General features: G+C 37.1%; 1 protein-coding gene across 13 annotated transcripts in view; it reads left to right on the forward strand.

The window, feature by feature from the left end:
- STAT4 (signal transducer and activator of transcription 4) overlaps positions 1 to 27,354 on the forward strand; it is a 114,031-nt gene that overhangs the window by 76,877 nt on the left and 9,800 nt on the right. For all 13 annotated transcript variants that reach the window (XM_058710975.1, XM_058710994.1, XM_058710984.1 and 10 more), the window contains 12 exons: positions 1,365 to 1,457; positions 2,334 to 2,412; positions 5,517 to 5,602; positions 7,071 to 7,222; positions 9,017 to 9,175; positions 9,888 to 9,980; positions 12,892 to 12,951; positions 13,261 to 13,278; positions 13,366 to 13,459; positions 15,711 to 15,755; positions 25,652 to 25,735; positions 27,217 to 27,315. In XM_058710975.1, coding sequence (XP_058566958.1) covers positions 1,365 to 1,457; positions 2,334 to 2,412; positions 5,517 to 5,602; positions 7,071 to 7,222; positions 9,017 to 9,175; positions 9,888 to 9,980; positions 12,892 to 12,951; positions 13,261 to 13,278; positions 13,366 to 13,459; positions 15,711 to 15,755; positions 25,652 to 25,735; positions 27,217 to 27,315 — 1,062 coding nt within the window. The remainder of the gene's footprint in view (positions 1 to 1,364; positions 1,458 to 2,333; positions 2,413 to 5,516; positions 5,603 to 7,070; positions 7,223 to 9,016; positions 9,176 to 9,887; positions 9,981 to 12,891; positions 12,952 to 13,260; positions 13,279 to 13,365; positions 13,460 to 15,710; positions 15,756 to 25,651; positions 25,736 to 27,216; positions 27,316 to 27,354) is intronic.

The following is a 27,354-nucleotide window of genomic DNA, read 5'->3' on the forward strand; positions in this document are numbered from 1 at the left end:
TTCTTAGATGAAGAAGGGCAGTATCATTTTTATTTAATTTAAAATCTAAAGTATAGTGCTGCTAAAGTAAATATAGCTTGATTCATAATTGGGTAAAAATTAAGGTTCTATGACTACTATTATATGATATTCTTATATATCCTCAACTCTGCTTTTCTATATCCCTCTTATCTCTAGTCATTGTAGTGTGTGTGTGTGTGTGTGTGTGTGTGTGTGTGTGTGTGTTGTTCTCTTCAAATGTCAGATATCAGTCAAATTAGAAGCTACAAATAATCTCCCAGATGCATGCCACAGCATGGTACCACATGCTACCATAAAAGAAGCACTGTTGTAAATTTCAAACCTTCAAACCAATATACAAATATCTGGATGGATCTATAGATAGAGAGAGAGTGCGAGACAGAGAGAAATAACTGAAGACAAAATGAGAGAGAAGGAACTTTATAAATATTTTCCAATCTGAAGAATGTGGTGTAGCTGAAAGAACACTTGACTGCCAGCCAACCGCATCGGCTCTACTTGAGGTTCCACCCAATTTGCTTGGTCAGGTCATCAGCCTTTCTAACCGTAGCTCCTGGCCCAGCTATGAGGTAAACGGGTTGCTGATGTTCTCTCATCTCTGGGTATCTGTATACTTTGATACCAAAGGAACGCACTCAGTTTCTTTATATCTGAGGAACACTCAATGTTAGATTATTTGAATGGCCAAGAAATGGTGCTTGGAAAAGTTGGTTAGCACCTTTCTGTTGAACTAGGCTAACAGTTTCAGATATTCTTTAGTGAGCTCCCTTTTGTTCCAGTGTAAAAGTAAATCTCATCCCAGCAGATTCAACATCCCTAATTCTGAATTTAAGTCCAACTTAACGTAGCCACTATACTCATTTTTAAATTACATGTATTCATTTTATAGAATTTCGAAAGTAACAGTAGGTCTGTTGTAGAATGTTCGGAAAAAAAGTTTAAGCCATAAAATCATCCGTAACTTCACTTATATACTGATAACATTTTAGTGTGTGTACTTAAGTTCACATGTCTATGCATATATCCATATGCATATGCATAAGTATCATATGTACTTAAGTTCACATGTCTATGCATATATCCATATATTTCTACATACATATACATATATAAGAACTAGAGATCACAAACACATGGTGTTTTTATAATTTGCTCTTTTTCTTAACAACTTAGTGCTACTTTAAATGTCATTAAATATTTTTCTAAAGCATGCTTTTTAATAGCTGTAGAATGTTCCATATCATACTGATCCAAGCCTCAGTTCAAAGTATGCTACATATGCTACATTTGTTATAAACTTGTTTTATCCACATCACTGAAAGTTCAAGACATCTTTTTTCTAGGGACCTTTGGAGAAATCCTTACAAAGTTCTTCAGTTTCAGAAAGGCAGAGGAATGTGGAGCACAAAGTGACTGCCATTAAAAATAGTGTGCAGGTGAGTGTTTCATGAAAAATTAGCAAGGTGGCCCTAACTGTGCCTCTTTTTCTTATGTGCCCAAAGCTAGTACATACAGAAATCATAGGGTAACTTGTCAATAAGATAACTATCTCTCACGCACTATGTTCATATTAGAAAAGATTTCTTTGGGGGAAACTTTTCAACTTCAATTTACTGGAGACTGGAGCTCCCCGCCCCCCAAATTCTAAGCCTCTAACCTTCACATCTGTAATGTCTGCATCTTCATCTGCAAAAGTGAGGATAACCACCACCACGGGCTTGTTGTGAGGACAAATGAGATGATGTAAGGAAAGCCATTAGCCCAGACCTTGGCACTTAATACCTATTATGTCTGAGCAGAAAGATATCACCACGTTTGGAGAAAAGCAAAGTGAAATCTTGAAACATAAACAAACAGGAGACATAGAGGAAGCATAGATATTTTTCTAAGAAGCAGAGAGGGACTGTAGGCTGAATTGTCATAAAGTACAGCAGATTAGAATAGAGCCTTTCAGTGAAAAGATAACTGATACATTAGCGCAGAGTTGTAGGGAACTAAAAGGGAAAAGGTATCCATATTCTCCAATAATAAAAAAAAAAGCTATTAGTAGCATCATTTGGAACTGAGAGATAAAAGGCAAGATGCTGAAAGATTTTCAAACAATCAGAAAGAAAAAATGAAGAGAACATTTTGTCTGGTTCTTCCAGTGCTATTCAAACTTCATGGGAATTAGCTCTTTAGAAATGTAGAATGTACACACTTCGTCTAGGACATACATGACTGAAGCCCCAAATAGTGTATTTTGAAATACTGATGATATTTCCCTGATGTGCTTACATGTAACAACAGACTATGTTTTCTTTTGTAAAAAGATGACAGAACAAGACACCAAATATTTAGAAGACCTGCAAGATGAATTTGACTACAGGTATAAAACAATTCAGACAATGGGTAAGTTTTTATTTTGTCTATAGTTCGACCTAGGGACATAAAGACAACATGACTAGGACTTCTTCTTTACTGACAAAATTGATAAATTGATCTACTTCCCTGAGTGAAGTGCTTTTGTTTTTGTTTTGAAGAGAGAGTGCAGGAGAGTATTTTGCTTCCTCCTTTTCCCTCTTTCTCTTTCTCTGTGTGTGAGTGTGTGTGTGTGTGTGTGTGTGTGTGTGTATACCAACCAATTCAAAGTAAATTATACAGCTCAAGAGAAATCAGAATCAAAATATCATTACCACAACTAAGAAAAGTAATAATAGTTCCTAGCATTATCAGGAAATTACTAATATCATCCCTAAATGAATGTTTTAAATATAATTTCTTAAGTTGTAAGTAGAAATATAGGGTGCCTGCCTGGCTGAGTGAATAGAGCATGAGGCTCTTGATCTCAGGGTCATGAGTTCAAACTCCACCTAGGGTGTAGAGCCTCCTTTAAAAAAAAAATTGTTTTTAATTGTAAGTAGAAATGTGATTCACTGTGGGAAATTTGGGAAGTAGACAAAAGCATTAAAAAATTAAAGATCATACAAAATTCCACCATCTATAGATAAACACTGTCAAAATGTTAGTATATTTCCTTCCAGCCTTTTCCCTATATATTCAAATACATACATATCTATTTATTTGCAAAAGTAATAATAATACACAGTTTTGTGTATTGCATTTTAAACTGAAGTTTTAATTTAAATATTTCCCTGTATCATAAAAAATCTTCAAAGACATAATTTCAATACTTGTATGAATGTCAGAACGTAAGAACACTGCAATTATTTGATTATCTCTGTGATTAAACACCGAGTTTGTTTACAATTAGATGTTTTTTAAAAAATGGAAAGGGAAAAAAGCAATGAAAGAATGAGAATATTTGTAAGGTCTAAAATTTACAAGTAACAACGGATTGATCATTCGAAGCGTGCTGCCATTAGTGGGACAACTGAGGAAATTCCAATTAGGTCTAGATTAGCTAATCGGATGTACCAAACAATTTGCAGGCTTTGGTAATTGTACTACACTTATGTAAGATATTAGAGGGAGCTGGATAAAGAACAGATGGAAATTGTACTATTGTCGCAACTCTTTTGTAATTCTGAAATTATTTTCAAATAATTTTTCAAAACAAATCGGATAGAAATCTTTTATTTACTGAAGCATTTTTAACTACTGAGATGTTAGCTTAAAACTTCTGGAAGGAACTATGGATGACTGTGACCAAATGCTTAACTGTCACCTAAGATTTAAAAGCAAAGATATTCGGATAGGAATCTTGTTTGGCATAGGTGACAAGTGACGTGTTCTCCTGGCATCTTCAGGATGTGTTGGCTCCTATGAGCTCATGTTTAAAATAGTCATAGTTGCTTATATGTATAATTTTTCCCTTCAGAAAAAAATGGCACAAACATGCATTTCATCAGATTATCAAAGGGGTCCATGATCCTAAAAAGGTTTAGAAATACAAATTTAATCAAGCATTCCAGCCCATTGAATGCAGTCTCATCCCAAATCTCATATGTGAGTCACCAATTTAAGCAGTAGAATGTAGAGGCATCTGGGTGGCTCAATAGGTAGAGCATGTGACTATTGATGTCAGAGTCATGAGTTCAAGCCCCAGGTTGGGCATGAAGCCCACTTAATTAAAAAAAAAAAGTTGTTAAAAAAGAAGTAGAATGTAACAAAATACATTAAACGATAGAATTGCTTTGATCTTAGCATATTACAATTAGAGTTATATTGATATTATCAGTGCTTCACGAGCATTACGAAGAATCAAATTGATCATTCTATCACTTGAATCAACAAGTATTCATTTTGTTGATCATAAGTGAAATGAAATGGTTTTTTTTAATGTTTATTTATTTTTGAGAGAAAGAGAGAGAGAGAAAGCGCGGGCAGGGGAAGGGCAGAGAGGGAGGGAGACACAAAATTCGAAGCAGGTTCCAGTCTCCAAGCTGTCAGCGCAGAGCCCAATGCAGGGTTCAAACTCATGAAGCACAAGATCATGACCTGAGCTGGAAAGTCAGACACTTAGCTGAACTGAGCCACCCATGAACCCGGTGAAATGAAATGTTTTAAGTGAAATGAAAGACACATGAACACAAGTTATATCTTGCTGGTGAAGACTGAAAAGTATTAGCTAATGAATTTTGAGTTAATAAAATGCTGTAGAAGCAAGATTTTGCTACATGTGGGATCTAGGAGTTAGCGAATTTGTGAATACAACCAAGAATGATTTCCTGGAGGTCAGTGCTATTTTGTAGAGAAATTGGGCCCCACGTTGTTTTGGGGCCTCTTTTTCACAATCACACAGGTCAGATTGGCATTTCCACCCTTCACTTTTCACCGACAAGAGCAGTTACTATAAATAACCACTTGCTCTATACCAATAAAGTTTAATGTTCAAGTTAAATAATACAACGTTTATTGCACATCTCCCATTTAAGAGGACAAACCATCTCAGGTTTTTTTCAGTCAGAGATTTTTCTTAATTTGTAACTCTCTCCTGCTTCTAGTTTTACTGTGAGGCAAGCCCATTCTGCAAAGGACAAAAAGGAAAGCAAAGGACTTCATCGTTATTAGTTCATGAGACTAAGTAGGTAAAACTGCAACTCTTCAGGCAGTTTTCCATAATTCCTGGGTATCAAGTAGAGTGAGGCAGATGGGTAAAGGCATCAGGAGGAGTCAAATATGATTAATGGGCACAAAGACAGGCCCCTTTCCTACTTACGCCAACCAGCTAGGGTTACTATCAATGTAGAGGTATCTTAAAAAGGAATACATTTCAAAAACTTTTTTACCTCTCTCTCTGCCCCAAAAAGGAACATGGTGTGAAGAATGGTCTTCCGTCAAGGTCTGTATGCTAGAGAGCTCACTGGCTTACTTGGTGGTGATCCTTCCTGGCAAATGAGCAGATAGGGACTTACTTTCATGCTCCTCTCTAACAGTCGCATTAGGCTTCTGTATCTTAAGACTTAAGGATGGGAATTGCAGCAGGTGTAGCTTTCAGGACAGAGACCTTTGCCTTGGAGTGGACTCCACATCTCATCTCTTTTCCTTCACAGATCAGGGGGACAAGAACCATGCCCTAATGAATCAGGAAGTTTTGACTCTGCAAGAAATGCTTAACAGTCTCGACTTCAAGAGAAAGGTTAGTGAAGAACTTTAATTTGGCCTTTTGCCCGTTTTTCTCCTTTTCCTGTATTTGAATCTACTGAAAAGAATCAAGCTCTTGGATTCCTTCAGTTCTATTTAAGCTGAATGAATAGATGGCAGTGTTTCTAGAAAAAGTGCCATGCTGTTTGCCATGCTTCTCTTGCTAAGTTCACAAAGTTGGACCTCTTGCGAGTTAATTTATCTTGCTTATGCTGTACATTTACTGTAGCTACCATTAATTTCAAGGTGAATGTTTTACCCGATTTTTATTTGCCACTATTTCAGACATGACTGTCTTAGTTTCTGTACTTAATATGCTGATGTGGGTTCTCCTACACATGTATAATTAAAATATTATTTGATGACTACTAAAATTTTAATAGAAAAATCAATGTTCCAGTTTCTACTCTGAAAAATGACCTCATGCTAAGTAATTTCTTAGATTTCAGGATAGTTCATTGACAACTGAGCGTATTCAATCTAACCTCCTTTCATGGAGAGGAAGAACTCCTTTCTGACAAAATGAAATATTTTTTTAAAAAGGGAAACATTTCTATTTCAACTTTCTATCTCTCCTTGAAAATAAATGCATTGAAATCTGAGCTGTTACTGATAAGTCAAGAGTTTATTTCTAAAAGTTTGGCTTCGTTTTTTGTGCAGGAATTTGTGTGAGCACAGATAAATGTAAAATTTATTTTCACCCTAAATTATAAACTTTAACAGTTAGATATCAGATTTTAAGCATGCAAGTATTTAATCCAAGATAAGCTTAATGCTTTTATGCATAATGAATCTATACTATATGTTTTATGCATGCTATCTTATTCTACTTCAGAAATAAGATTTTAAGGACAGAAGGAACCTTGGAAATAATTCTGTCCATTCGACTGATTGTATAGATCAAAATATAAAGTTCCAGCAAATTAAGTGGTTTATCCAAATTCACATAGCTTGTCACAGAACCAGGATAGGAATTCACAACTTCTAATCCTTAAGCCTTTGAAAGCTATACTTCTTCCTAAATTCAGATAAAGTCCTAATAAAAACTAATACAGAAAGACTCCAATTTTAGTCATTGCATTTAAAAATAAATGAATAAACATATTTATAAGAATATAAATTTAATCTGTGTCTTTTTAAATAATGGAGAAATGGCTGTATGACTAGAAGATTCAATATTGTCACAGGAGGTACAAACTCAATATATTTACACTAAATGATACTACATTATGAGATGGCTAACTGTGGTCATGCTTCTTTCTTTGTGATGTTATTTGTGATAATTTAATAGTTTGAAAAGGCAGTGCTATGATAACTATAAGGTAGGATTCCATAAAGTATGTAGTGAGAATTGTAACCAAGCCTCTATCTTCCAGGTCAGACAAATTGTTTTACAGGTTGAATTATAAGTGACTTTGGTTGTGTCTCCTGAAAATCTTTTCAGTAGTCACCTTTGTTTTTAGGAAGCCCTCAGTAAAATGACACAAATAGTCAATGAAACGGACTTGTTAATGAACAGCATGCTGATGGAAGAGCTGCAGGACTGGAAGAGGCGCCAGCAGATCGCCTGCATTGGAGGACCGCTCCACAATGGGCTCGACCAGCTTCAAAACTGGTAAAACGAATTGACTTTAGTTTCTAGTGAAAACCACAGGAAGTACAAAGCTTCAGTGTAGCTCAGCCAGAGATGTGTATGTGTTTTTTTTTTAATGTTTATTTATTTTTGAGAGAGAGACAGACAGACAGAATGCAAGCAGGGGAGAGGCAGAGAGAGAGAGGGAGACACAGAATCTGAAGCAGGCTCCAGGCTCGGAGCTGTCAGCACAGAGCCCGACGCGGGGCTTGAACTGACAGACCTCAAGATCATGACCTGAGCCAAAGTTGGATGCTTAACCGACTGAGCCACCCAGGCGCCCCTTTGTGTTTTTAATTTTATTCCTTTGGGGCAAAAACAAAGCATCTATAGAAGTCTATAGAATGCATCAGAAATGCTTACTTTTTCTCATCTAATATATTAATCTTAAAAGACTCAAGTGAATTTTTGAAACCTGCAATAAATATAGCTTTCTATAAGGACATAAGAAGCACTAACTTCAAAAGCTTAAAAAAAGATATCTTAGTTTTTAAATGTGTATCTTAAGAAGTCAGGGTTCAACGTTAGTTTTGTGTGTTCAACAAAGTGATTTATTTTTGTATTTAAATGAAATATCTCAAACGGCTAATACAACAGGGCATCCCCTACTGTATACACATAGGCTATCATATACAGATATCCTTTGTATTCGAAAAAAAAAAATGTGGATAGGGCTTTCTTCTTCATCAGTGCCAAATAAAATTATCTGATCGAATGAGCACTTAGAAAAAATAATGAAAAAGAAGGAAAATGTTCAGTTGAAATCTAAAATTGCTTTCAAAGGGTACAGAGCAATACAAGGGAGATATGGCATAACTGGGGCCACTTGCACCCTGCCAGTCCCGCTTGTCAAGAAGAGTAAGGAATTGGGCTCTTTTTAAAACATACTGATTTTCCTTGGGGAGATGCTTTAATTCCCTGACCTCACTGTAATCCCTTGTTTTGAAAACAAGATAAACAACAAAGGAAGCCATCAAGAATTTAGCAGATAAGCGTGCTTACACCAAATTCTGTGGGGGGTTGACAGATCTTTTCATAGCACTAAGTGGGGAATAAACTTCTAAGTAGAAAGAGCTGCTGTCAGGGCCAGAAAGACTTAGCAAGTCTGTCCAGATATCCTGCCTCCTTGGGAGTGGACAGTCCCTTCAGTATCCATTTCAGCCTCTCTCTTTCTTAAACTTCAGGCCCAAGAGCCCACCTCCATTTCTGAGGTGAGATCGCCACATAGTGAGTAAAACCCTAAGCATGTACCTTCTCCAGACAGATACACTGATAATTTTTGGCTAATACTTAGGATTTGAAAAATACATACTGGAGTGGGGAAGGCAGTTCATTTCATACTGTCTTTTTTCTTTAGTATTCTTTTGCATAACACTCTTCATATCATATATTTTTAAAGTTTTAAATTTGCTCTTTCCCTACCCGTTAGTGAGTACCATATCCTTAACATATATATGTTTAACAGACTTGTAAACAAAAAAATTAAAAGGGATTTGGTTTCAGATGTTGACAAAATTTTGTAAATGATGTCTATAACTATAGGTAAAAATGAGAAAACGTTGAAAACGTTTCCCATGCATCATACATCTTAGAGGAAAAACTAATTTGGGAAATAAACATACAGAACTGTCAGTAACTTGTAATGGAATTAAGTAAATGATTGTATTAATTGAAAAATTATTTAATAATTTATTATTTGCTGGTGTGTTTAATAGTTAAAACGGTAGCTTGTTAAATGGGAAAACTATCTGCTGATTTTCATTTGCTGTTCAATAGCTTTACACTGTTGGCAGAAAGTCTGTTCCAACTCAGAAGACAATTGGAGAAATTAGAGGAGCAGTCGACTAAAATGACATATGAAGGGGATCCCATCCCCATGCAAAGAGCCCATCTGCTAGAAAGAGTCACCTTCTTGATCTACAACCTTTTTAAGAAGTAAGTAAAGTATTATCCATTTAAATGCCTCATGGAAGCCTCAGTCTTGTGGGGTTGTAAGGACACCCTGGCTGGGGTTTTAGTGTTAAGGTGATGGGGGGGCGGGGGTAGGCAAGTGTTAAACAGTGAGCCTCAGGGTAAAGGGAATAAAGCTACAGAGAGTTCCAGAAGCCTTTCTGCTCCTCACTATTTATTCAACACTTCTCCCAAGAGCTGACTCAATTTTCCATGAGCCAAGCACATCATCCAGCTGAAGTTCATTTTTCACATTTTAGAAAACAAGATTTCAATGATTTCTTCTTAAGTATATATCCAAGAAATGAAGGGTGGAGACCATGTTTATGTGTATTAGCTCATCTAAAAAAAAATCCTAATATCCGGAAATTCTAATATCCAGTTCAAAGATGGCATGAAATTAACTTTTCCTTTATGTTTAGTATGATAAAAATAGACTTTTATTCTTGACTCAAGTGTAACAATTAAGAATTATTTACCATTGTTATTTAGGGACAGTCTTTAGGCATTTTTTCCATCTCCTGGTAACTATTTATGAGAAATCTTTGGAAAGATTTGAACTTAATGGACATTTGAATGTCTTCTAAGTGTAGAAAATTTGGATCTTTTAAGAGGACAGCATCCTGTTTCTCTGTGGTTTTCAGCCTGTCAATATTTTCAATGTTTTCAAGACGTGCTTTATTTCCTTTTAATCTAGCTCATTTGTGGTTGAACGACAGCCATGCATGCCAACCCACCCTCAGAGACCGATGGTACTTAAAACTCTCATTCAGTTCACTGTAAAGCTAAGGTAGGCAGAATGTGCTCTCTCGGTTCATTTGTTTGTGGAGCCTCAGCCACTGCGTTAATTACAACTCATTTCTCTCATAGTGCCTTTCATTCAACTCTTCTTTATTAAGCACTTCCTGCATGCCCAGCACTGAGCTTTGGTAGATACCCTCAGAAATGTTAATATGAGGGCCCTGCTTGTAAAGAATATGACAATAATGATGAAGGCTTGACGGGTATTATCATGACAGTATGGAATCCCAACGCCGGGCATCATGGGATTAATGGCTGAAAAGGCTGACTTGGCAGAGGCTAGCAAAGCCTTGTGGTCCTTATAAGGAAGGACCTTGCAGGAAGAGCAGAGACAGGAAGGAGAGTGGGATTGTGGGAGAGCGAGACAACAGAAATAATGACTTTCTGGGTCTGTTTTGTAAGCATGTGAAATAGGGAGAGGTAGACTTGAGTAAATTGGGGACAGAATATGAAAGGCTTTGAATATCTTACCCATGAAATATGATGGTATGTTCTTCCCCTGTGATTGCCCAGCAGCTAGCTTATAGGATTTTCCACAAAAACTCATAATGCTGTAATTTTCAATATATCCTTACCATGTACCTGATTTAAAGACATATGACTTTTGTGTTATTGCTGCTTTGTCTGTGCATTTGATCCTTTCCATTAGCATGAGAAACCAAGACGTATCATTTTCCCTAGTGACACTTAAAATAAGGAATTTGAACTCAAACTTCCAAACATTTTCATCATGCATCAATCTGCAAGGCCGCCAAGCTTTAAATTCCTAATCACTAAGTCACCTCTGACTACCATATGAGAGGTAATGATGCCATGGTAGATAGTGATTTAAGGCCCCATAATAGGGTCCCTGATCACACATCACTATTGGAACTTTATTTTTATTTTATTTTATTTTATTTTATTTTATTCATTTCAAATCTATTGAGATGTAACTGACATACGCTATAGAAGTTGAAGATGTACAGTGTAACGACTTGTCTTACATAAGTTGCAAAATGATTACTACAATAAGTGTAGTTAACATCCATCACTTCAGAACTCCATTTTTAAAGGGAAGGCATTTTTCTTCAGTTTGCATTTTAAATACCTGACTTGAAATTCTTAATCATTTCCTTTGTGTGAATTTCATAGTAAGACTTAAGAACCAAGAACAAAAGGCCGAGGCCAGGTTCCCTTTCAAAAGTTCATGATTTTCAAAAGCTGTTCATTCATTCCTCATCCCTATATTTCTATAACCCAGAAGACAGTAACACTAAAGGGAAATGGGATAGAGGGGTGGTGGACATCCTACTTTTCCTTGAGATACCCCCAGAGATGAAATGGTAAGTCTAAGATGCTCTCTGGGACAAAAAGGGAGATGATTAGGGAATGTTCTCAGCCAAGAGTTCAGAGTGGAAGAAGCTCCCTGAATGGGCATCACCTTACATGTTGTTTGAACTGATTGCCAGGAGCCTAGACCATTAGTCCCTGATTTGAAAGCAACGTTCCTGCTTTCCTCTTCCACCTGACTGTTGGTTCCCTATCCTTCTCTGTACCCTGTTCTTCACTGTCTTGATAGATGATCCTTTACTAATATTCAAACTTTTTCCCTAAAACCCCTCCCTCCCAAAGAATTCCAGCCTCCTATTTCAAAAGGAGCAGTGACATGGGATTCCCTTTAGTCATCAGCATCTCACAGTGGATCAGATCCTTCCTGAAGTATGATAGGAAGGCAGAGAGGGAAAACTTGCTGCCCTATTTCATATGACCTCCTCACCCTTCACTACTAACAACTACATACTTATCATATTCCAAACCCTAACACCAAACCTGTGCTTCATGCAGGATTTTTAAGGAGCCTTTGTCACATTCTACCCACACTTTTGTTTGAGCTGTCTATCATCTATGATTATATTTCTCTAATGCCAATCAGTTGCTTATTTCCATTTTCCATATTCCATCTATTATATTTAGCTGGACCTCTTCCCTTTATGTGTAGCTACGTCCACACTTCTAGGGCTGTCCTGGCCATACATGAGGAGCTCAATACATGCTGAGTGAATGAATGAGTTTTGGGATGAGTGCATGATTGGGATGAGTGAGTGAGTGATTGGATTAATATCTCTGAAATCGACTGAACCCACAGAGAGGGTATATTAGAGGTTATGACTCAAACGATTGGGAAAAGCAAAAGAATAAAGGATCTGACACCAGAAGAAGAAATTAAAGGAATTCTTACTCTGATCTTTAATCACTTGTTTGGAATTAAATCTTTTTAAGTTATGAACATTTTAGCTGGGACTTACATAGTGTACTTAAAGATTGCAAATACATTTGAATTGGAATTTTTCAGATCCCAGAGGCCTGGTCTTTCTCAGACTTTTTGCCATAAAACAGTTATCATCAAAACATTTTAGTTTTACCAAGCTTACAATTTTTTTATGATATGAGAATAAAATGGAGCCATATTGATACACTGGAATGTTTTTCTTATATTTATACACTTAACCCAAATTTGAGCTTTAGCCAAAATATATAGCTATTTTTCTGACCTAGCCAATGTATTATCCAACATATATCAACTAAAGCAATATGGAAGTACTTCACAAATGTTTGTCAATACGATAGGAAATGGCTGGTGTCAATATTAGTAACATGACAAACTAAAGAGGAATTGTACATTTTTATTTTTATTTATTTTTACTTTATTTTAATTCCAGTATAGTTAACCTACAGTGTTATATTAGTTTCAGATGTACAATATAGTGATTCAACCACGAATCACATAACATATAACTGAAGATAACCTAAATTCAATTTATGTGTATAGGACATAAATATATTTATATATTTAAATATAAAAAGGCTCTTAGTACTTTTAATTTTTGGCTCTGATTCTTATTTATGTGTCTTTCCAGACTACTAATAAAATTGCCAGAACTGAACTATCAGGTAAAGGTGAAAGCATCCATTGACAAGTAAGTTTCTAATTTCATTTTGAAACATGAAAATGTGAGACTTTGTAAAAAGAACTTCCCTCATTCTATAGAATTATTTCAAACTTTTAAATATATTTCTCTAACATTACATATCAATGTACTTCAAATATTTGACTTTGAAGTTCAAACATTTAATAGAACTCCAATGAAGATTTCTTTAAAAAATTTTACTATAAAGTCTTGAAATGAAAATTTATGACTATATTATACTACTCTCTAAAGTATCAAAGAAAGTTTTTACTAGATCCATAAAATAGCTCATTTTAAGGAATCTTCTTGGTTTTACAGGAACGTTTCAACTCTAAGGTAAGACATTTATTTTATATATTTTTTGATGGTCCCATAAATGTATTTTACCTGAGACCATGTAAATAGCTAAGGTTTTCTGTCTAGCAATCGAAGATTTGTTCTTTGTGGAACTCATGTCAAAGCCATGTCCATTGAAGAATCTTCTAACGGGAGTCTCTCAGTAGAATTTCGACATTTGGTGAGTTCAACAGTAAAATTACACAAGCTACTCCCCCTCCCAAATCAGACACATCCTTAAGAATAGGCCTTATATGGGGTGCCTGGGTGGCTTAGTCGGTTAAGCATCCGACTTCAGCTCAGGTCATGATCTCACAGTCTGTGAGTTCAAGCCCCGCGTCAGGCTCTGTGCTAACAGCTCAGAGCCTGGAGCTTGCTTCAGATTCTGTGTCTCCCTCTCTCTCTGCCCCTCCCCTGCTCATGCTCTGTCTCTCTCTGTCTCAAAAATAAATAAAAACTTTAAAAAATATCTAAAAAAAAAAAAAAGAATAGGCCTTATAATTAAATATATTTTGGTTTCTGGCATTTCTTATGTGAGATTAACGGCCACATTGAGAAATAAAACATGCCATTATTGAAGAATTAAAAATGTTAGAAAGACCACAGTAACTTAACTCAGAAGTCCAAGTTCTCAAAAATGGTGAGATAGTACCTGAGTATATACAGCAATTGGTCAATATATTTTGGAAATAATAACAGACATAATTGGTCTTGTAATGGATAGGAATTCCTGGTTTCATTTTTTAAATGTCCCCAAGAAATGATATCCAGCAACAACATGTCTGGCCGAAGGTGCTTTCATTTTTAGAGTAGCTTGTGGGCAGGTAGGATGTTCCTGGGTCTGGCGGTTGCACAGAGTTTGCCTTGGCATGTCTAGAAAGCTTCTGACCCAGCCTCAACCTGCTGTTTCTTGTTCATACCACTTCCTCTTAACCTAGAGTTCTCTTCCTGCTTTCTTTCTAATTCTTTGTATAGTTCTTAGATTCCCAAAGACTGTACTGCTTTTCTTGCCAGATGCATGATACTCATGATTAGCACTTAGAAAGGACCTCACCCGAATGTTGGGGTACCACTAAGTGAGCTTCAAAGGGTCTAATTTCTAAAAGATAAAATTTAGGTTAATAGATATCTGCATATACAAATGTATGCTGGCTTTTGTTTTTAATTTTGTTTTTGTTTGGTCTGTGGTATTGAAGGGTACATTTCTTTTTCACTGAATCCCTCCAGTGTGAGACTGATAAATAAATAAAATGTAAGGAGGAGTTATGTATTATGCATCCTTATAACTAATACTCTTTTCACATAGGTTCATTTCCTATTCTTAAGAAATTTTCAATAATGGACAATGTTTGCTAATAAATAAAGCTGTAAGAGACCTTAACTTAGAGATGTCTATCTCTCAAAACAGGTCATGTGGAAAGGACAAGGAACATACCAAAAAAGTGGTTAGGTCTTTACTCCAGGAGAGATAACACATAAAATAAAATCTTACTTTTTAAGGTGCTCTTCTAGTTACAAAGCATTTATATATATATTATCTTTTGCATAATAACTTAAAAAAAAACTTTATTTTTGAGCCTGGGGAGGGGCAGAGTGAGGGGAACAGAGGATCCCAAAAGGGTTCTGCGTCCACAGCAGCGAGCCCAATGCGGAACTCGAATTCACTCACTGTGAGATCATGACCTAAGCCGAAGTCGGACATTCACCCAACCGAGCCACCCAGGCGCCCCGCATAATAACTTCTAGTTGCTTTTTAATACAAAACTAAATGTAGAAAACCAGAGAGGCAAAAATGAAAAAATTAAAAATCATCTGTAATCTCACTACCTTATAGCACTGTTAATATCTTTACTTTCATTTTCATTCTTTTCTAACTTTTGTGTATGTACTTTTTAAGTGAGATCAGACTGTAGACACTATGTAAACTGTTGTCTGCCTTTTTAAAAATGAAGTCATCTATATCATGAATATTTCTGTGTCCCTGAGTCTCTAACGCCATGTAGTAGCTTGCTGTGTCCTGTGGCATAGTACCTCCCATTGTTTGTTTTCCCAATCCTCTGTGTTGGTTTCACAGGGATTGAGAACCATTGCAGCTTAGCTCAGGTGATGCTTTCCAGGTACAAAGGAGTGCTGAGTAGATTTTAAAAAACCAGCATGATTTCCTCTTTCCAAAACGTGGGCTGAAAATCATAGTCTTAACAGTATGCCAACTTCCTCACGTCCCTTAGTGAAAGTTTCTAAAGTGACATCCCATGAGATGAAACCGTCAGCTTCTTTCTGTTGAATCTGGGCACCTGTGTCAGGTTTCCGTAATTAGAAGACATCTGGGTTACTGTTCTAGAAAGCAGAATTGTGGCCCAGAAAATCACTCCAATAGGTATGACCGACTCGATATTTAATTGATAATGCTGTTATTCCTTTTTTTTGCAAAGCAACCAAAGGAAATGAAGTCCAGTGCTGGAAGCAAAGGAAATGAGGTACAAAATGATTTCTACAAGATAATTATTTTTAGGAAATAACTCTATAATATCTTATTTTTACAAAGCTTTTAAACTGCCCTTTATAGTTTTATGTAAAGTCAAATTCATGTTTCTCTGGTTACAAACGTAAAGCTGGAAAAGTGCAAACAGTCTAAGAAGTTTTGTCTTAAAGAGGAGAAAATAGAAATTGCATATAATGATACCCTTTTAAAAGAAAAACTTAACATTTTGGTTCACATCATTCTAGATCTTTATCTATGTGTCTATTACTTTACAATATATGTACACATTGTTTCATAACCTGCTTTTTCCCCACATAACAATGTAAGGTGAACAGCTTTCCATAACCTTAAATACTCCTAGAGAACATCACTTAAAGTGCCTGCACTGAATTGTATTTCACGGGTGTGCTGTAATGTCTTTAGTCAGTTCTCCCTTATTATAAAACATCTTAAAATCACTCATTTTCCACAGATAAGAGTTAAGTCTCAAACTTCATGACATATTATATGAAAATCAGACGTGAAAAACAGCCCTGTTACTTTATGGTATCAGTTACCTGGCCTTTTTACTTCAGGTTTGTGTTCCACTGGATGAAATTGATTAACAGAACAAACTGATGCCATTCCAGTATTTACATTTGAGTCACTAAACGACAGAGTGGGCAAATCCTGGGTTGGAAGTGGCCTTGGGGATCATCTGTTTTGTTGGACTAGATGCTAGGACTAAATATACGAAAACTAAAACGTATTTGGAATTAGAAAGCCTGGGTTTGAGAGTATTCTGACAGTGACTGAAAATGTGACCTTTGGCAAATGATCTGATAGAGAAAATTTTTTCCTCTTACAGATCAGGGTATAATGCCCAACGCTCTCTGTTCAGAGATGCTACATATGCAAGATCATCTACACAATGCAGTTGTAAAATAGTGAGGCTTATCTCTGGTGTGGCTGATATGGATTCAGTCTCCTGGCTTTACAGTCAGTCACAGCCTCTATGAGAAATCTCTTGGAATTATTTGAAAGGAGAAAGCACCTTATAGAATCCAGCTTTCAACTGCAATCAATCTAGCTCTCCCCGCAAAACCGCAATGATTGACCACAACAGGTTTAATACACTACGTTTTCTCTTCCAAAAATTCTTCATTCTCTTAATGGCTTAGAGAGCATTTGCCAAATATTACAGCCACACCAAAGATGAACTAAGCCTTCCTCCCAGGGTAAGCCTTGTCTGAAGCCAGAGCTGCAAACGGGTCTCTACCACCCAGATACCACAGGAGCAGAGCTTTTGAGTTTAAGGATATTCTAGTAAACCGGAAAGTAGAGTTATTGTTCTGACCACATTAGCACATTATAAATAAAAAGCTATTTCACACATCTCACTGGAATTCTGGACCGAGCTGCAAACACTTCAAGCAGCATAACATCCTTGAATAGTATTTGCTAAGTGTGAATAGACGAAACACAATGCTTCTTAACTTTTCTTAAGTAAAACAGATCAAATGGAAATAAATCTAAATAGTCAACTCTCCAATACGTTGTCATCTTTATAAAGGTAAAATCAAAATCTTTACCCCGGTTTCCTTAGAGAAGAAATCTAAGTATATCATCTACTACCGTATGATAACCAAGCAATGTCTTATTAACACTGTCTACTTATATTACGTCGAATGTATTTCCTCTTATTTTTGGATTAATAACAAAATCGTACTGTTGTGTCAGAATGATTGTATTCCTCCTTTTTTCCCCCTAAGTTTGCTAGAGCAAGAAAATTTGATTTAAGCTATTCCTTGAGCTCCCCCTGTTGATGGAATTGTAATATGACTCCTAGGTACATTTAAAATAAACCATAGACCTGAAAGTTGTTTTATGTACTACGGGAATAACTGAGAAGTCACAAAATATACCAAGTGGGCTCAGAAAGATGGGCCAAAAAGAAAACAAAAAAAAAACCCAAGGGGTTGGCCAGGCAGTAGGAGTGATCAAAGGAAGTCAGGAAAGAGCCTGGGGAAGATCTAGTGATAAAATGGAGTTCATAAAGTCATAGGGCCAAAGATTGTAGTAATCAAAATGTCAGGAAAACAGGAAGGTAGGATATGATACCTCATTTTCAAATTTCAAATAGTAGTTGTTCCTTATCTGTGAGCACCTGCAGCAGGAGTTCACAGCCCGATAAGAACTTATTTAACAAATCCTCCTGTGGCATTTACTATATACTGGGCACTAAGAGCTTCACTGACATTGATTTATGTAATTCTTGCAACAGTGCTATGAAGCAGATGCTATTAGTGTACTTATTTTAGTTAGAGAAACTGAGGCACAGAACGGTCAGGCCAAGATTCAAAGCATGGCTCCCATATCCATGCTCTTGGCCACTAGGCGATGCTGCCTCTGGGATCGGAAGATCTGCCCTGGGAGAAGCATTATCGCTTGGCACTGATCTTTGTCCTCCTCCTGCCCCTTACCTCATCATGTTCCCTCCGTTTGCTGGGATTCCAAGAAGGGAGGTCTTTGCAGGTGTGTGAGGAGCATCTCATCCTTTCTCTACTCCAGCCGCTGCTGTTACTGTTCTCACTGTACCCACCCACGCAGAAATCACGTAGCTACCTCAGCCAGAATCCTTATAAAGTTTAGAAGAAATTTAAAAGAATTCTTTCTCAGAAAATGTTGTTTTTGACCTCTCCCTTATGTTTAACGTGCATCAGTGGGGGGATGGAAATAGCACCGTGTTGGGGTCTGCCCCCTATAGGCAACTGACCTGGCTCAAGCCACTTACCCTCACTAACTCCCAATTCCTAATCTGTAAAATGGGCATCATGTTGATCTGCACTTAGAGGGTTGTTAAGAGGACCAAATGACATGGTATGTGTGAGAATCAACTGTGACGTGCTGTGCTGTGCGATAGATGTCTGCTATGGCTCTTCCTGATCAGCCCTCCAGGCTGCCCCTTTGTAAAGAACGGGTATTTACACGAGTGGAGAAATGACTGTAAAGATGGTACCTGACAGGACAAACTGCTGATCCTTATCCTTCTCTGCCCACTGCCAAAGTGCTCGGCTGCAGATGTTCCTTTTCTAGGGCCCCTGAGCACATCCCTCTTTGGCCCCAGGTCCCTGAAACCTCAAAGCACCATGTGTGTGTGCCCTTCTTATAGGATCACATATCTCGGGTTCCTACTCCCACCCCACATGTCCCCACCCCCTGTCTGATAGGCATGCGTGCATACACAGACACACACAGACACACAGACACACACACACACACACACACACACACACACACGGGGCACACATGGGGCCCCTCAGTTCTGCTTTTGTGGTTGTCAGAACTTGGACTGAATGATTACTGAATGATTGAGAACAGACCAAGATGTCATGAATGATAGTTTCCCCAGGGGCACCACTCCAGGCCTCCCTAGCACCCCCATGCCTCTTTGACTCACATTATCCAAAAAGAGGTGATCGGTCTGGTTGTACAGGGATTCTGGCTATAGGACTGGGGGAAGGGAGGAAGTTGCATTAGACCCATACCATCCCAAAAGGACCAAAGAGGTACCTTAGAAGTCACCTCCGCATTTTGGGGGGCGGGGGAGGTGAACGGTGGAGCTCTGGGTCCCCCACCCCTGTTTTAGTCAAGATAGCTCTGTTTTATATATTTTACAGGCTGGAACCCAGATGGAAAATTTCTTTTCAAGAATGTGTTTCAAGGTTAAAAAAACATTTGAAAACCATTGGAGTTAGACAATTTCTGAAGCTTTTTTGACTAAGGTTCTATAATCTGCAAGAGTGCAACATGGCATAGGAGCTTTACTTTTTTGAAAAAAAATGAATTTAATTTCAATAATTTGCTTTGGAACTTCACAACATCCCTTGGGAAATCTGTAGACACGCTGTCACAGAATCAAGGTTAACAATTACTCCTTCTTTCTCCTACCTTTGTTCTTTTCCTTGGAAGAACCACTGTGAAGAAACAATTTCATCACCTACCAAGTGGCCAAACTTGGAAGGCATCAGTTCATCCCTATACGATAAACATTCCCAGGAAGGAGACTTTCCCAGAGGTCCTTATCTGGCAAAATGCTGACTAGAGAGTGATTGTTGAAATGTGGAAACTGTTCGAACAGGAAAGCTGGAATTGCAGTCTCTTGAGTTTGCTCTTTGTTGGTAGGCTTTAACTGATAAATGACAGTTTTAGTCTTAGACTGAGGTGTTGGGTAATTTTGTTTATGTGGTGGAAAGTCATGAAGCACAAAGAAGCTATTAGTAAAGCCTGGGTGACTTGAGTTTCATTGAACAGAATAGCCAAACAGATGTTCTTTCAAGGTTCAGGGTTCTCAGACACAGATCCACTACTCACACGCCAACTAGCCCATGCATTGTCACAGGAAGTTGGTTTCCTTTTGAACAATTTAAGAAGTTGCAACACTTTTTAGAAGAGACGTCAGTACAAGGATAACACTAAAAACATTAACTTTTTATGTGGCACCCTCACACAGTCCCCTTATTTTACTGTGTGAGGCTGAGATTTTCCATCTATTTCTTATGATTCTGTGATTGGGGTCTGTATCTCCTGTGATTGTACCATCATTTCCCCTTTTATCATTGTTTCCCAGCATCTAAGCCAGTGTCTAGCACATGATAGGTAGTCAACAAATACACTCTAGGTGAATGGATGATTGTTTTCTATTCCATGTAGTCTTCCCCATGAAACATTATCATAGACTATGGCTTGTTAAGAGATAAGCAAGGAATTTAGGTGAAAATTAGCTTTATCCCAGTCATATTTTCTTAACGGAGGTTTCCTGTCAAGTCAAAAGCCATAGCTATTTGTTAACATAGTCTAGGTTTCCAGGGTGTATTATTTGGCACTGAGCAGAGAAAAGAAGAATATGGTGACATCTATACCTACCTTTCCTGAGGTTGTGTGTTTTTTTTCCAGATGGAGCCTGGTCAAGCTGTTCTGCCACTTTTCCAGTTCCTTAGCAGATTATCCAGTGTGTGCTTTTCTTTACATGTACAATAAAGTCAATCCATTTATATTTTCAGTGCCATATAATATAAATATCATAAATATGGATGTTTTAAATCCACAATCATCTCAGCTGATTAGGATGGCTTTTAACACAGCCATTAATGGTGCACGTTCTCCACAATGTTTTCCCCAGTCTATAAAGAATAGACCCTGAGAATGTGAAATTGAATAGCGTCCCTGGCTTGGACTACACTGATAAAGTAATAAAGACTTTGACCGATGGCCATGCAAGCTTTGAAATTTAATGACGCTTCCTTTTGTCAGAGCACTTTTCTCCAGTCATGTGTATTGTGTGTCAGCTTCCTTGCTGGATTTCATTCTCAGTATGCCTCACAACGGCATCAGAGGTTTTAATTAATCATTAGATATTAGTTTGAATCACTGAAGAAACCTCTCACCATCTACATTCCAGTTCAGTAAAGTAATAACCAAAGCACGAAGCCTTTTCCCAATGTTAATGGACAACTCTAAGCGTCATTGCTCTGTCTGTGGAGTCCTGGTTTCTCACACTTTGGATTGTGAATACACAGGTGCCATAACACAGAGATCTGAGGAAATCATCTATAATCATGAATAATTATATCATATTTACATTTAATTGTATAAATTAGGCTATAGAGGCTATTAGTATAGGGGATGGATAGGACCTCATACTCAAAAAGGCTCCCTTTAGCTGTCTGCCAGCTGTGCCCCCCCCGCCTACTGAGAAAGATGTCTGTGGGATCAAGGCAGGGTGCTTTCCCAGAGTCCCAAGCACAGATGGCACCACCAATGCAAATATTTCTAGGCACAAGCAGAGGCCAATGGGCCACGCTAGTCAATGAGGTTTCTCACAGAGGTGGAAGTGGGGGTGGAGGGAATGGGCAATGGTCCAGATTGGCCCACCTCTCTCCAGGCCACCATGTTCCAGTGGAACTTTGAGGAGTTGAAACCTGGCCAGTTAGGTAATATGAAAGGTTAGATGTCAAGGCAGGGGGCTATATCATATATCAGTTTGTTAATTCGATTTATAATGGTTAAATGTTTAGACATATGGTATGTGGGTCTCCATCTGTGCTTGCCTCAAGCCTCTTAAATGTTCTACGCAGGCTTATATCATCCTGTCTGCCATTGAACTTAGTGAGAATGTGAAAGGCACCCGTTAGTGAACATGAAATTGTGGATTCTTCGTTTGTCCCAGGATTTGCATAGTGTAAATACCCTATATAGGGCAGTGAGATTCTCTGTTGTTTAAAAAATGTGGGTTTTGTTCAACTTGGTGCCTAAACACAACCTGACTCCTTCATCTCATGCTCAACCGAAGAAACAGCAATTTCTTTATTTCAAGACAGGAGAGGTTTGGGGGGAAACTAGCTATTTCATGCGTTGGATGTCCTGGGAGTAATTTTAGGGATGGTCTAAGGGATTTGTAAGCAAAATTTCCATTAACATAATTTCTGGTAACCCAGTAAGAAGCAATCCCATGAATCCAGCTACCTGAAGGCAATGTAAGATATCACACGGGTCTAACCCAAGGGAGAGAGTCTTTAACTTTCTGCTTCCTTTTCAGGAACAAATCCTAAGTTTAACATTCCTCATTGTCAATAAAGTCTTCTTCATGTAATTGTCTTTCATATCATCATATTAGAACTATTTTTATTATTTGAAACTTAATACAAGAAGATTCCAACTTGTTATTAATACATATTCAATATTAGATCATTTCTCCTAAAGCTGATTCTGCTGCCTCCAATCCTACCCTGAGTTTCTAGTCTCAATAATTCCACTTCTGTTTACAGGTTCCCACAGGCTTTTTTTTTTTTTAATTGTTGAAGGCTTTTATACCATCTCCAAATTTTCCACAACTCTTTTGAGACTAAACATAATGTGGATACAGCACATTGAGACTCATTGCCTCACAAATTCCACCCGAGGTTCTTGTTAAAATGCAGAATCTGATTCAGTAGGCTTAGGATAAGGCCAAAGATCCTGTTTTTCTAACAAGCTTTTATACGACAGTGCTGCTGGTCTTGGGAACATAGCAAGGTGCTGTAAGATTTCATCAAGGAAAACAGCAATCTCTGTCCCACTCTTTCCCACTCTAAACCCACTTTTCACAGGTGATCATTTTTTGAGTTGAAGTATTATACTAACATCATACTAGCATTTTTTGAGAGAAAGAGAAAGAGAGAGAGAGAATCTCAAGCAGGCTCCATGCCTGGCACCGAACCCAATGCGGGGCTCAATCTCACGACAGTGAGATCGTGACCTGAGGAAAATCAAGAGTTGGACTCTTAACTGACTGAACTACCCAGACGCCCCTACCATTTCTTGATTTTTTTTTAAATTATATATCTGACTCCTGAATTCTTTCTATAAAAGGTTAAACTATGGCTCTTTTATACCAGATCTCCATACATGTAAATTTCCCCCCACCTTCACAGTATCATTGTATAATATATTTTGGCTTAGTCAATATATTCAATGTTTACATTACTATGAGTATATAAAAATTATTAACAGCTGACCATATATCATAGTATAATTGTATTTCCATTCTTGTATTACTTTTAATTTTCCCTGGATTTATTAGTTGCCTCAATTTTTTTATTTCATCACTTTATTTTATGTACCTGTCACTAATATAGCCCAAAACCCTTCTTCAAAACTTGAAAACTTTTTGCAATATGGCCAAACAACTCAATCTGAGTTTTTGTTTTTTTCTTTTTTCTTGGCAACATCCCTCTGAGAATCCTCCATCACTTGCTCTAATTTGGGCTGATTGCCCTATGATTCTGTGCACAATTATTTTTTTATTTTTTGGGTTTTTTTAATTCCTTTCACCATCATCCTAGGAAGTGCATTTTCTACTTTACTAGATATTGAGAAATTATTCTGTAAAGTGATGTTACCAACTCCCATCAGCAGTGTATGAGTGTTATCATTGGGTTATACTTTTGATCTTTTTTCTATTCCATTTTCTCTATTAGTTTTCTGGAATTTCTGCTAGCTTGTTATTGGAGTTTGTGTATTAATTCTTTACTATCTTTTCTATCCTATTTTTTTTAATTTCTTCATTTTTTTTGTTTTACCTTCTGGGACATTTCTTTCACCTTGTTTCCAGTCCTTCTGCTGACTTGTCTATTTCTCTTATTATATTTTTAATTATTAATTATTATTTTCTGAATGTTCCTTTTGATAGAATCTTAGTCTTGTTTCACTGATGTAATACATTTGTTACCTCTTTAAGGATATTAATAAAGAGCTTTAAACATCTTGAAGAGCTTTTTAGTGAATACACACACACACACAAAAGGAGAGAGAGAAATACAATGAACCTTCCATTTATACATCACTCAACTTCAACAATGATTAACATTTGCCTGTCTTATTTCATCTGTTTTCCCCCTATATGCACACTTTTTTTTCTGGAGTACTTAAATTCCAGATAGGATAACATCTTACTCATTGATATTTTGGTAGGCAAAACTTCTGGATAAGAGGTTTTTAAAAACCTTAACCACAGTACACTTAACACACACACACAAAAAATGGCAATTTCTTAAAATCTTTCCTTAATAAAACTCCATTATTCAAATTTCTCCATTTTCTCAAAAAGATCTTTTTACAGTTGGTTTGTGCAAATCAGTATCCAACTGATGTCCACCCATTATGATTGGTTGATTTGCCCCATTCTTATGCCATTTATTTGTTAAGCTAATGTATAAAACTGACCCTGATACATTTTTTGTAAACTCTTCATTTGCTTTTTTGCAGTATCTCTTTTCTCTGAGTTCTTTCTTGTTGATTTTTGTATCAATATTCATGTAACAGGTTTTGTCATGTTTGGTGATTGTCAAATGTTTGCTATTTAGGAGAAAGGCACTAAAAGTCTGGAAGCTCTATGTGCATGTTGGGAATTGTAGACTTAAGGGTGATTATTAGGACCTGAATGTCTTATTGGGGGCCCCCAAAGGCAATGTCTGTAAGTTGTCTCCTTGATCGTGTCCACTTCCCAGATGTCTTTCCTGGAGATGTCAAAGAAAGGGGCACAGACTTCTTCATAGACTTTTACAGGATCTTCCTCTTTTCTGCATTGTATCTTATCCCTTCCCTCAGTTTGGCCTTGGATCTGAAATGCAGATAGCCTCTCTAGTTCCTCTGATTCATCCACTCTAGACAGTAAACCTTCTGTCCCACTCCAGGGACAGGGAGGGGTGGGGACCTCATTACATGGGTTCAAAATTACTCCCCTGTTCAGCCCTCTTCACTCTCTGGCCTCAGGGCCTCAATGCTTCCAACCCCTTGTTCTGAGAGACACTGCCCCTCATTGCCACCCTCACTCCATACTCCCCCACCTCTCATTGGGCATCTAGATTATAGTTTTACTTTACTAAAAAGTTAACAAAACTTATTGCAGTTTCTGGAGGGAGCAGAGGAAAATACATGTTTTCCACCTGCCATGTTTAACCAGAAGGAAATCTTGCTTTCTTTTTAAATAAATTAATTATGATACTCACTTGTTTCTGTTATATCTACACACATATGCCTCACTTTTATTAATAGTTTGTAAGTTGAAAGGACTAATTTTTAAAAATTAAAAATAAATAATTATTTGTCTGCACTTAAACTGATAAAAATATGCTGGAATTTTGAGTCAGAAGTTAAATTGTTATGGAGACTTAAAATCATTCTGTTTGTGGAAATGAAGATTTCTCACTCTGTATAATACTCTAAATAACTTCTTCAAATAATAAAAGGGAATGTTCCATAATAGGGAATGTTTAGGGCATTCAAGAATGTATTAATTTGTATAGAAGCAGGCCTACTAATAGATAGCAGGAATGCATTTGGAAGATAACAACTTACTTCTTTCTTCCTTAGGGCTGTCACATGGTGACTGAAGAGCTTCATTCTATAACCTTTGAAACACAGATCTGCCTCTATGGCCTGACCATAGATTTAGAGGTAGGTATCAATTAACTCTTTGCTAATAATATTTTCAGTAATTTGTTGTCATTTGTAGATGAAAGCTGAGTCTTTTATAGGTTTTAGTACATTCTCTATTTTGTTGTTGTTGTTGTTTTACTTTGGAAAATCATTATGTCAGTTACTAATTAGTCAACATTCTACTGTTAGAATGTATACTATTCTAGTTAAATATAAATGATAAAATCTCATGGGCATTATCAATTCGATACAGATTGAATTTCTTACCCATATTGCATGTTTGCTGGTTCGTTTTCTGGACTCTTCTGAGTCATGAATACTCAGTGGAAAGCCTTAAACTATGTCACGTAGTGATGTATTTTCAAAATTTTAACCTTTACATAAAATCCCTCAGAAGGAAGGTTTTTCTAGCGTAATGAGTAAAGACAAATGATAGGAACTTTAACAGTGCATTGATTTGATTCTCTTGTAACAGTCACCGTTGTGCTCAAAAGAGGAATAAAGAAATTCTGAGGATTAAATTGAACATGACTGACTCTGAGCTACTTGAAGGCAGGACATCATGACTTTGTCACTCCTTACCAGTGACTCACTCAATGTCTAGCACATAGTAGCTGTTCGACATCTGTCGAATAAATGAATGAACCAGTGCATGAATGAACAAACACGGTTTTACACACCCCGGATACGATCTTATTTGTGGGATGTATTGTTTTAAAGTCCTGCCTTTCTTTTGTTGTCTTGATGAATGTAAATTTGTAAAATGTTTCCATAAATGCCTTCCTCATCTCTTTTCCCTAAACTTCTATTTCTGTGACCTCTTAAGCTGGGTATTTTACTGTCTACAAAGATCTAACCTGTTATGGGGAAGGGACTAATGTAGGCTGATTGGTTCCACACACTATCTGTGAAAGCCTGTTTATTCCATGAGGTTGAAAACTCTGTACCAGTGCTACTAGGGTGAGTTCCACAGCAGACCAGGCAGCTATGTTTCTCCAGAATTGCTCACCTCTCCATCTTCTGCAGTTAAAACGCCCCATATTTAGTACTGACATTAATTAGACTGTCAGATCATAACTTGAATATATTGACCATTTCAGAGATAAATTTAAAATTAAATTCTTTAAAGTAACTTATTAAGAGGACAGTTGCAAAATCAATACAACCTCTAATTAGCTGCATTTTAGTCTATATATATGAGAAAATATAAATATTTGTATGATGTCAAGGGAAGATATTGGAGAACCTAACTGACCAAGCAGTCTGAAAGAATTCCTGTTTCTATGGCTCCATTCATCCCTGTACTTTGACTCATACATGCTCAGAAAGTGCCCGTACCTTCACAAGTCATTTTAGTATCCAAGGCAGTGTAGACACCAGGATTAAAGGAGTGGAGCTGCCCTGAGATAGCCCTTCAGGGGACAGAGTCAAGTATAAAATCAGTGCAAGGTGCAACTACCTGTAATAACAGTGCTTTTTTTTTTTTTTTTTTAAACCAGACCAGCTCATTACCTGTGGTGATGATTTCCAATGTCAGTCAGTTACCTAATGCTTGGGCATCCATCATTTGGTACAATGTGTCAACCAATGATTCCCAGGTAGAGTCTCTATTCCTATTTCTCCTCCTTTAATTATAT

This window comes from Neofelis nebulosa, chromosome 2 (assembly GCF_028018385.1).
Source record: "Neofelis nebulosa isolate mNeoNeb1 chromosome 2, mNeoNeb1.pri, whole genome shotgun sequence".
Classification (NCBI taxonomy): Eukaryota; Metazoa; Chordata; class Mammalia; order Carnivora; family Felidae; genus Neofelis; species Neofelis nebulosa.